Source organism: Esox lucius, chromosome 8 (assembly GCF_011004845.1).
Source record: "Esox lucius isolate fEsoLuc1 chromosome 8, fEsoLuc1.pri, whole genome shotgun sequence".
NCBI classification, from domain to species: Eukaryota; Metazoa; Chordata; class Actinopteri; order Esociformes; family Esocidae; genus Esox; species Esox lucius.
Window position 1 is genome coordinate 10965283 of NC_047576.1, and position 12339 is coordinate 10977621.

General features: G+C 40.5%; 1 protein-coding gene across 5 annotated transcripts in view; it reads right to left on the reverse strand.

Annotated features, from left to right (window-relative positions):
• pip5k1ca (phosphatidylinositol-4-phosphate 5-kinase, type I, gamma a) overlaps nt 1–12042 on the reverse strand; it is a 46330-nt gene extending 34288 nt beyond the window's left edge. For all 5 annotated transcript variants that reach the window (XM_034293775.1, XM_029121709.2, XM_029121706.2 and 2 more), the window contains exon 1: nt 11652–12042. In XM_034293775.1, the coding sequence (XP_034149666.1) occupies nt 11652–11781 (130 nt within the window). In that variant the 5' untranslated portion in view covers nt 11782–12042. The remainder of the gene's footprint in view (nt 1–11651) is intronic.
• Nucleotides 12043–12339: the final 297 nt, after the last annotated feature.

The window sequence follows — 12339 nt, forward strand, 5'->3', positions numbered from 1 at the left end:
TTGATGTGCCGTTTGCACAGATGGCTCGTCTCAAACATGATAACTTGTGTGAACAACCTCAATACCTCTCATGCTTTAGGAAATTCTTGTCCCATTATGCCTATGCATATTTAGAGGCAGGTAAAGCAGTCAACATGAAAAAATACATCCATATACCTTTGTGTATGGACTTCAAATAAACTGAAACAGAGAAAACCGAGTCAAAAAAAAATCCACTGTTATGTAGACTCCTAAAGACTAAAGAACTTTGAAGTCCTACCGTCTTTGAAGATAACATACAGAGGCATTAGAGTTTCAGACAGAGGAGTTCTTAAAAACTGAGTGGGGAAAAAGGGAAAATAATGCGTCGGGCCTGCTGTTTTGACTGAGGATTTAGGAGGAACGAGCGAGCTTCAAACAGCTCTGGACCCTCGCAGACTTCAGTGCCAGAATAGACAATTATAACAACTCAGCAGTGTCCATGGCACATTGCAATTAGAGTGAGCGGTAACCTTGGGTTTGGAAGCCCCCCCGTGTTTACACAACAGGGCGGCGCGACACTAAAGTCATCAGTGTAACAAAGCACAACCCTCACCTGCGGACTGGCACGGCACACGCTGAGTGGATGATGACGACGACGGGCAAAACTGTCCCTGAACATCATTTGAATGGAAAACTACATTTACATGAAAACCTACAAGCAAGAATAGTAAAACAAATCGTAACACCAGGACGATCATTTCCATCTGTTTAAATTACCCATATATCCAAGTATATCCAAGCAAGATCATGCAATTTGACTATCAAATTAAACATTACACAGCACCAGAGGTGTCGGTAGGATCACAATACATTCTGGGCTTAGCCCACCCACCCGCCCCGCCCGGGACAGAAAGTACAGGCTTTTGAATGTTCATGCAGAACATTTCGATGTACACACTAGCGTTCTACTAGGGGGGTCAATTTGAGATCCGGGGCTATTCATAAAAGATCAGGGGCTATAGCCCTGGACGCCCAGGCCTAACGACACCACTGCACAGCACGTTTGGTTACAGTAAAATGTTACAGATACATTTTTTTTTGGCAAAAGCAGATCAGTTCTACACAAAGTCATGATGGCATGATTATTAAACAAACACGTATTTAAAGAAAACAATAGTAAAACAATGGTTAAGAAACTAAAGCAGATAAGTGGTATCAAATAAAAATGTGAATGAATGAAATAGATACATTTTGCTAAGACAACAACAGCCGTTTTGATAAAAAGGTGTGTCTTGAGATACATCTTTTTGGAGGACCTCAGATTTTCTGTTTGTCTGGACTTTGATTGCATTCCATGTCCTGCATTCTGAATTCATGTTCTTGGGGGATACCAGACAACAGGCCCCCAAAATGAAAAATCTAAATATTTTTTTTATATCACACCTAGGTGTTTAGCCTGGTGTTAGGAATGTACATTTCCAAAATGCTAAGATGTAGTGCATTTAGTTTTGCCTGTCTCTGTCAGACATGTAGTCATCAGTGTAGCAGTAATCCATCTAGGTAAAGTGTCAATAGGGTTAAGATAAATGTGGCTATACAGAGACACCATCCCTTTCAATAATGCTGCCCAGAGGTAACAGGTAGAGTGCATGAGTTATGGTCCCCCAGAGCAACGAAATGTTCTGTCAGTGAGACGAGTTCACACCCAGTTCAAAACTAAATCTGTCGAGGAAGACAGGAGTATCTATAGTAGAGGCAGCAATCAAAACCGGTAGGTAAAGACAGAGAGCTTTTTAGGATCAGTGTTCATTCTATATCATAGCACTAACCGAAAAGATCCAGAAAGATGGTCTGGCCAACAAAACTGTATAAAAAAAAATAAATACTAAGCACACACAGTAGCCCTTGATGGAGGAAGATGGATGAGTGTTGGACTGTACAATGCTCACACCATTGTGCTTCCATCAGCAGCGGTCTTCAGAAGAGAAGCCAGAGGAAGAGATGAGGACAGACAGATTTCCTTGACTCACAAGTCAGGAAGGGAGAAATATAGTATGGAAGCAGGGGTGTAGGCCAGGGTCAGCAGTGCAAGTGGGGGGGGGGGGGGGGCAAGGCTCTTATACCGACTGAACTCAACACGCTGAACTCCGCAGACGTTTACAGAAAATAGTTTCTCGTAATACATGAAAGGCGCAGTAATCCCTGGGCTGCATTTCTTACCACTACACTCAAACAATGACATCCTTACACAGGACACTCACTTGGGTGAACCAATCACAGATATGACGCAGATCCGGCTAGCTTGTAACTGCACTGACAACGCAATGTATTTATTAGGCTCGCTTCCAATAAGCATAATACGCGTTTCAAATTGCTACACTACTTCAATAATACATACATGGACATTGTGATCCAGCTCGGTCTTCTTACTGTAGATAATTTATTACTCAACATCTGGTGACACGCTGGCCAGCGTAACGCCGTCGACATGCGCCTGCCACAGAAATCCGTCTGCAAATCATAATGTTTTTGTGATGTTACTGTAACTACAACCAGCAATGCACAGAAGCAGATGACAAAGGAGGAATCTGAAAGCATTGCGTCAGTTATGGCGGAGGGGTTGTTAAATGTCACAATGTTAGCTAGCAGCTATAATACATAGCTGACCGTTCCATCTACTGCCATACAATCGCTATATAAATTGTTCATGCCACATTGGGATATTGGCTGACTTGGTCCTGCTAGACTCCCTAGATGTTGTCAGACCGGGTCCTGAATACTTGACCCCCTAGTAGGGCTTTTGCAATTATTACATAATTGCCTGGTCGTGATTATTTGAGCCAGATCGCAATTCTTTTCAGGACAACTTTTATTTACATTATTTTATGACATGAATGTTTTAGGCGCAGATAATTTACTGAAAATGTATTATTTAATAGACCGATGTGTTTCAGTTGCTTGTTTGTCGCATGAACTCAGACAAAAGAAAAAAAAACACCCAAGTGCGTGTAAAATATTAAAATAAATAAGTCAACTTTTGTCATTTCCATCCATATATCCTAATTAGAAAAACCGCATTAAAATGCAAGATTATAAATATCTGTTGTCCCATTGCATATTAATGTTGAAAATGTTGTTTTTTTTAGCTGAATTAACTGAGCGTTGAAACATGTTTTTCTATGTGAGGTAGGATATTTCAAATAAAAGACACCTGTCCACACACTCAATCAAACAGACTCCAACCTTTCCACAATGGCCAAGACCAGAGAGCTGTAAGGACATCAAGGATAAAATTGTAGACCTGCACAAGGCTGGGATGGGCTACAGGACAATAGGCAAGCAGCTTGGTGAGAAGGCAACAACTGTTGACGCAATTATTAGAAAATGGAAGAAGTTCAAGATGACGATTAATCTCCCTCGGTCTGGGGCTCCATGCAAGATCTCACCTTGTGGGGCATCAATGATCATGAGGAAGGTGAGGGATCAACCCAGAACTACACGGCAGGACCTGGTCAATGACCTGAAGAGAGCTGGGACCACAGTCTCAAAGAAAATCATTAGTAACACACTATGCCGTCATGGATTAAAATCCTGCAGCGCATGCAAGGTCCCCCTGCTCAAGCCAGTGCATGTCCAGGCCCGTCTGAAGTTTGGGAGACTGTGGTCTGATGAGACAAAAATAGACCTTTTTGGTCTAAACTCCACTCGCCGTATTTGGAGGAAGAAGAAGGATGAGTACAACCCCAAGAACACCATCCCAACCGTGAAGCTTTTCTGCAAAGGGGACAGGACGACTGCACCGTATTGAGAGGAGGATGGATGGGGCCATGTATCGCGAGATCTTGGCCAACCACCTCCTTCCCTAAGTAAGAGCATTGAAGATGGGTCGTGGCTGGGTCTTCCAGCATGACAACGACCCGAATCACACAGCCAGGGCAACTAAGAAGTGGCCTAGCCAGTCTCCAGACCTGAACCCAATAGAAAATCTTTGAAGGGAGCTGAATGTCTGTATTGCCCAGCGACAGCCCCGAAACCTGAAGGATCTGGAGAAGGTCTGTATGGAGGAGTGGCCCAAAATCCCTGCTGCAGTGTGTGCAAACCTGGTCAAGAACTACAGGAAACGTATGATCTCTGTAATTGCAAACAAAGGTTTCTGTACCAAATAATAAGTTCTGCTTTTCTGATGTATCAAATACTTATGTCATGCAATAAAATGCAAATTAATTACTTAAAAATCATACAATGTGATTTTCTGGTTTTTGTTTTAGATTCCATGACCCACAATTGAAGAGTACCTATGATAAAAATTACAGACTTCTACATGCTTTGTAAGTGGGAAAACCTGCAAAATCGGCAGTGTATCAAATACTTGTTCTCCCCACTGTAGTTCCAAAGCCAAACACAACTGCACCGCCCTGGGCGCATTTAGGTTTTAAGATAAATGAATGAGGTCAGCACAATAATTTCAAGGAGGCAAATTGCTGGATTTGCCCCAGAGAGTTGCCACTCAAGAGCGCAAACACAAATCTGAAGAACCATCTCCGGATCATCACGTGAATTTTTGGGGCTACAATATTATTGGGTTTACATTATAATAGCGGCATACAATTTACCATATAAACAATTAAATAATTAATTGCAATAATATGCGACAATCAATCGTCAACTAAAATGTCATAATCTTGACAGCCCTACCCCCTAGATATTGTCAGACCGTGTCCTGCATCCTTGAACCCATAGATACGGTCAGACTGGGGTCGGCATGCTTCCCCCCTTAGATCTTTGCAGACATTTACAGGGTGTAGCACGCTTGCATTCTGAGCCTTTGGCTTGGGGGCCCAGTGGAAATTCTTGCAGTGCCCTTTGATGATGTTGATACATCAGTGTGCTTTAATACGTACTTTCAATGTAGGGAGGTGGGGGAGGAGGGTACCAAGTACAGGAGATAGGCATGAATTAGATTCTGTAGAACGATCATTGATCTAAAGACAAAAATGACAGTTGCTTGAGTGTGAAGGCCTGAAAGAAACTAAATGCAGTGCTATTCAATAAGCCACAGTGACACCGTGTCCTCACTACACATACGTACCTTGATGATCTCACATACAACTCAACAACATGGCGTGGAAATATGCAATGGATTCAATTTTCACAGATCATTTAGATCATATCTTCATTCAACAGTAACAATCTGATTATGTTTGTTACGTTTTCAGTAAGTGATGATGATACAACGAATTGCCTTGGCGTAGTGGTGGCATTGCTTTAGTATTTTATTATCTCATCTGATCCAATCTGGGTTGACAGAAAGACCATTTTGAGAGCAGGGCACAGCCGATAGAGGATTGCTGAATACTGAGCTATACAGTAGCACCAACATCCACTCTATTACAGCTTATCAGCTATAACAGCTGAATCGCTGAGTCGGAAGCTCTACACCAGAAGCACAACAAATGTACTGGGCATGTGGGTGATGAGGGAAAGACTACTTGCTAAATAAAGACTAGACTGTGAAGTCAAGACTGCACACACAAGAGAACAGGAACGCAGGAAGAATGTGTTCTCACATAACTTCTATGAACTGGAAAACATCTGCAGGGAAAACTATATCAGATTAAATATGTCCAACAACATTCATTTGGGAAGCTTTAGGGAAAATGTCACCACCGCATCATTCATTTGACAAAGATGGAATTCAATTAGGCCCATGTCCTAAAAAGTGCTAAAGTTATAAAGTGCAGAAATAAAAAGTGACAGTCTGTACTTTGCCACATATTCATCTTCTAATGGCATTTTCAAACACCTAGCGTACAGCAAAAATAGCTAATTGACTTTATTCACCTAATACTTAAGGAGGGCACTGTAGAACAACTACACTCACTTTGGCAATAAGGCATTTCATAGCACTGAAGAAGGACTCAGATATGTACCTCAGTATTCGTTTTGGAATTGAAAAGTAAAAAGAGCAATAGGCTACAAATCAACTGGAGGTGTTTGGAGTTTTGTTTTGATACTCTACTACTATAAAGATAGGTATGGAGAGTGACCGGGACAGGCAATGTTACAACCATCGTTTTTGGCCAAAACACACCTTGAAATGTTCTCTGCAAAGCTAAATTGAGCTAATTTATATATTTAAATTTGGGTCTACATTCAACAGGTAATAGTGCATTTCGATAAAAGTATGTAATTGAAATAACATGTTAGGGTGATGCTATGAACTGATGCTATGACTTCTGCTGACTTTTTAAAAACATTACAAATTAGAACAAATGTCTTATATAGCCTATTTTTATCAAAATCCATAACAGAGGGTTTAAAGGAGGATATTCCCATGGGGACCTTTTGGATGGCGCATATCATTTTTGAAAGATATCTAGGTCAGTGAGATTTGTTTCACACATAATTAGCTAGAAGGAGCCGGGAATTAATTTGGGTGGAAATGGGTTTTGCAAGCTAAACGACACTCTAGTATCTCAGGACTTGAATTTAAGTTAAATGTACTGAAAATAAATGCAGTCATGTTTTTTTTCATTTTGCGAAGCCTCCATTTTATATCAACTGCTCTACAAGTCATTTTGTCTAGCCACTGTTTTTTATGTATGCCATTGGGTGTCTTTCAGTGATGTTCTTATCAGCAGATACACACTGACAGATGTAGAAGTTGTCAACATCTTTCCATAATGTAGAACATTACAACTGGAGAATTGGTAAGATATGTACAATTTGTAAAGAAAACATGACTGAGCAGGCAAAACAAGTCTTTTTTTCCTTATGGGATTCACTGTAGGTCATAGCAGAATGGCACAATCATAAAACATAACAAGGCAACAAAGAAAAAAAATTAACTGTTCAAAAGTCTGTATACCCTTAGTTCTTAATAATGTGTATTGCCCCCTTTAGCATCAATGACAGCGTGCAAACTTTTGTCTATGAGGCCCTGAATTCTTGCAGTTGGTATAGCTGCCCATTCGTCTTGGCAAAATGCCTCCAGGTCATGCAAAGTCTTTGGTCATCTTGCATGTGCCGAATGTTTGAGATTTTTCTGCTGTAACCACTGGAGGGTAAACTTGGCCTTGTGCTTAGGGTCATTGTCGTGCTGGAAAGTCCAAGAGTGTCCCATGCGCAGCTTTTGTGCAGAAAAATGCAAATTGTTTGCCAGTATTTTCTGATAACATGCGGCATTCATCTTGCCATCCATTTTCACAAGATTCCCCGTGAGCTCACACTCCCCAAAAACATTAGTGAGCCACCACCATGCCTCACAGTGGGGATGGTATTCTGTTCACTGTAGACCTTGTTGACCCCTCTCCAAACATAGTGCTTATGGTTGTGAACATAAAACTCTATTTTGGTCTCGTCACTCCAAATTACAGTGTGCCAGAGGCTGTGAGGCGTGTCAAGGTGTTGTCAGGCATATTGTAATCAGGCTTTTTTCTGGCAACTCGACCATGCCACTCATTTTTCGTCATTATGTGCTCCTTGAAACAACCACACCAGGTTTTTCCAGAGCAGCCTGCATTTCTCCTGAGGTTACCTGTGGGTTTTTCTTTGTATCCCGAACAATTCCTCTGGCAGTTTTGGCTGAAATCTTTCTTGGTCTACCTGACCTTGACTTGGTATCAAGAGATCCCTGAATTTCCCACTTCCTAATAAGTGATTGAACAGTACTGACTGGCATTTGCAAGACTTTGGATATCTTTTTATATCCTTTTCCATCTTTATTAAAGTTCCATTACCTTGTTTCGGAGGTCTTTTGAGTTTTTGCAGCCCATGGCTCAGCATCTAGCCTTCTCAGTGCATCCACGTGAGAGTTAACAAACTCATTGACTATTTATACACAGACACTAATTGCAATTTTAAAAGCCACAGGTGTGGAAAATTCACCTTTAATTGCCATTTTCACCAGTGTGTGTAACCTTGTGTGTCTGTAACAAGGTCAAACTTTCAAGGGTATGTAAACTTTTGAACATAGCCATTTGACAACTATGTGATAATAACCATGTGATAATAAATGGCTTCATATAATCACTATCCTTAAATAAAAGACAGGTTTTCTTTTGCACAATTTCTTATCTCAATGCCAAAATTTTACAATTTCTGCCAGGGTATTCAAACTTATGAGCACAACAGTATTTTAACTGAATCAGCAAGTCTCCTGCCAATATCCTGGTGAAACACGTTCAAATAATTTATATCAGGAACAAGTTGGCAAATAAGTAAGTTAACACTATTGATTTGTGAATTCCTCATTGCTAAACAGTGCCAGATGCTGTGGAAATTAACTACTTCTTTTGGCTAGGTTTAGTCGCTACAGTAACTATTAAGATCTGTGGCAAGCAATCTTTTACTGTAATACACATGCTCTTGTTAGATATGGCTACTGTAGTAAAAACAGCAAATTTACTACAACGTTAGAGGAAGTTATTTGTCTGCCAAGCCTTGCTTGATCGATAGGAATCTGTCTGCTTGTGTACTGTATATTTTACAGACACAAATGTTTTATCTGTCTTTAAACAACTTATTCAGTATCTTTCTGTTATTCTGGATACTAAAGATTTAGTAGATAAAAACATGGCTCATATTCTTTGGTGTTGCTTGTTACATTCAACCAAAATATAGACATGGTAATCTTGATCTAAATGTTCCATGATCTAACAGGTGACTACAGGATGCTGGCCTTTTTTCCCAATCTTCCTCTGTCCAGTGTCTGTGATCCTAATCTTTTCTTTTTATTGGCCAGTCTGAGACATGGCTCTTTCTTTGCAACTCTGCCTAGAAGGCCAGCATCCTGGAGTTGCCTCTTCACTGTTGCCGTTTGAGACTGACAGGTTGAGACTGACTGGTTGAGACTGTAGGTATGAAGCTGCCAGTTGTGGACCTGTGAGGCGTCTGTTTCACAAACTATGCAATCACACATGCAGTAATATTTGACTCCTGATTCATCAATAATCATATTTGATGTGTAAAATGATGTTACTTGAAGTATATACTTTTACACATGCAGAGACCCAAATAGCGCTATGCCTCCCATACTGCTATGCTTTTGTTTTAAGTTCAAAAGCACAGTGGTTGTGCCCTCAACAAAAGTCAATTCTGAGTCCATTGCGGAGTGGTTATCATTAATTTTCTCTTTTAAATATTCCAGAACTTTAGATTATTTAGCCAGCTTATTGGGTCACTGTGTAGACTTGCTGCCGCTTGGAGACTGGGAAATGTTTCAGGTAATACGTGTGACATTGTTGCGCTCATATTGAGGCCAAAACAAAGGTTGATGGATTTTACCAGGCGAATAAGTGAACTTAGTCGAAATATCTTTGCAGCTCTACATTAGTGCTCACAGCATAGTTATGTAATTAACTATGTAAACATGCAGTAGCATGAATTTGATGTTAAAAAAGACATTATCATTGGATAAAGTAATTTCTGCCAATGTGTGCCTGTGTTATTGTTTGTTGCCATGATAGAACAGGGATGAACATATAAGTAATATCCAGAACATGTTACCTGTGACACTACAATGGGCTGCATTGGGGTACATGTATTCTCAGAATATGAATATGTACCATATTCTCAGAACGCCATGCTGTTAGGCACTCATATATGAACAAATTAAGACAAAGGAAGTCGATAGTTCTGGATTCTACCACAAAATTTATTGTGTTGAGGATATGGTGTATTTTTATAGAACAAATGTATCATTGCTAACATTAGTATTTATTACATTAAGAAGATGAGTTATGGTGAAATTCCCCGTCAACTTTCATAAAGATCAAAGTGCTTTATTATATTATGGTAAAAAGGAAAACAGGCTACTTTAGTATTATGTGGTTTATACTCAGCCAAGCCATTTATTCAAAATGAAAATCCTTGTTTTGACCTAAGAGTAACAAAAATAGACTTTCATTTTTTCAGTCTCTCAAACATCCCTATTGATAAAGTTTTTAATTCACTTCTTTCCTGTAAGATTTCCTTAATTTCTACATCAACACACTAAGAGGTAATACAGTCCCCCCCAAGGGGCACTATAGACACACACACATTTATAATTTGCCAGTCCTGTGAGACATCAAGATCTCTATACATGCATTCCTGTCCTATCAGTAGATTCAGCGGGCCCTAAAAAACAGAACTTTAATTTTCATCCATTGATGAGCAGCAGTACTCAGTACCCCTGCATGTCCCTCAGACTGATTCATGTGAGTACTGTCCTTAAAAATGGCCATGTTTCTCTTCAAAGTTCGCACTTTTTAAAAAAGGGAGATGATGAAATTATGCCGCCTTGATGCACAGTTAAGAGGAACGGGAAATATAACATGACCGACAAGCTGGCTCAGCAGAACAGACACACACACTTGTTTTTTTATAGCCTACATGTAGGGACCTGAAAACCAGAAAGCCATCATCCCCATTCCTAAAGCTTTACCATAACCTAAATAACAAAACCTTTATACATGTACCTTAACCTAACCCTAAAATGTACCAATAGTGCCTAAATCTTAACCAAATTCTAGCAGAATGACTAAATGTTTTACCCTTATTGCATTATTCCTAGTGGGGACCTACATTTCAGGGTTTACTGTTTTTGTGAGTCCCCATATGTACACAACAATCGGGATCACAGTCACCTACAGGGTCCTGTCACAGCCACATACATCATTGAGGAAAGCCACTGCAACGATTTGAGGCCGGTAGATTCATGAGAAATGCAAGCGGGTGCTTGCAAACATGCAAAGTACCAATATATCTCCAAGGTGTACTTGGGAGAATGTATAGAATTGTTTGAGACATTACACCTTGCGTGGCTGATACATTACTGTACGAAACTAAACATTGTCAGTTAGTTATATCCGTGTAAAACTCGATCCGTAGGGATGAGTCAATCAGACGACCCGAACGGGGAGCGGAAAGGAATACTTTTCCTGGTAAAAACTCCTTGGAGGTTGCTTAATTTGGCACTACAGCCAGTTACTGCTCACTTTTTGGGATAGTAACCAAAAGGTGTACAGACAAAATGCACACACAACTAAATACATGCGTGCGTATTGCTACAATAAATACTGTATGTCATATGTATTTGCTTTAATTGCCATGCTGATCTTTGCAGTAGTAATAGTCTGACAGCTGTTTCAAATCTCCCAATACTTATCGTCCGCACCAGTTTAATACATACTGAAGGTCTAGTTAGAAAATCGGACCTGTACTTTTTCGAATACATTCATATTAATTTCTATAACAAATAATGGACATACTGTTCACTCAAGGGCCGCAGCAAGGGCAGTGGCATTTAATGCTAGCTAGCTAATATCTTAGTTAGCTAGCATTCTCAAGCTGCCTTTCCAAACTACATGCGACCCAAGCGGTCCATCTCGGTTTAGCACAAGCTGATAAATGTTCAAACGGAAGAATTTGACCAGTCACTTATTTTCACCCTGTAAAATGTCTATCATTGCTGCTAGATGTCATCTCAGTCAATGACATGACAGGCAGTCAAACCTGTGAGTTAGCTGAGTCAGTGTCAGTGTGGCTAGCTTGCTGCTGTAGATTGCTTTTCATCCCTTACAGTACAGTACATGGCTAATGTTACCTGGTTGAAAGAAGATCAACCACAGCCACCGATGGAACTGCATCCATGTAACTTCTAGCTACAATGTCCGATATAGCAATAATCAATACAAATACATAGTTACCCATGTCGCTATCCCTTCCGTAGCTAATTCCAATGACTGTGTCCGCATCCTCGGATGCTGTGGCCCCGGATAACGAGCTCGGTTCCCTGGCCTCAGACAGCCCAACTGCTCCCTCGGCTGCTGCTTCCATTCAGACTGCCGAAGATAGGGCGAGCCCTCCGAACGAAAGACCGACAGCGATGGCGCAATTCGTACACAATGCAATTTTGTTATTGTACGTCCTAAAATGGAATCACACGATGAAATCCTAACAAACGTTTTTTGTTTGATATCCGTTATGTTCAAGGACCAGTCATCAGTGCGGTGGTTATAGTGCGTCGGTAGCACAGCTCCTCTCGCTTTGACTGCACTTGCTGCTGTCGTTGGCTTGATGCTGTACAATTTGTCTCCCTCCGACTGACTCTTGAGGAACTACTGCCTAGCTGTATGTCACGCACTCCCTTCAAGGCACTGTGCAAGGCAAAATGTAATATGACTGCATCGTCTACTTTGGTCGATTCCTGCCTATTTTAAATAGGCAGGAATTAAATAGAAAGACGAAAAAAACAATACTAGGTTTAATTCTCCCAAAAGGGTGGCCAGCTTTAGTGTAACTCTTCCTTGACACCTGTCCATGACCTTTCAAAATTTATGATTAAAAGAGAAATTATCTTTCTGCAGAGTTGTCATAAAATTTGGTGTATTACAG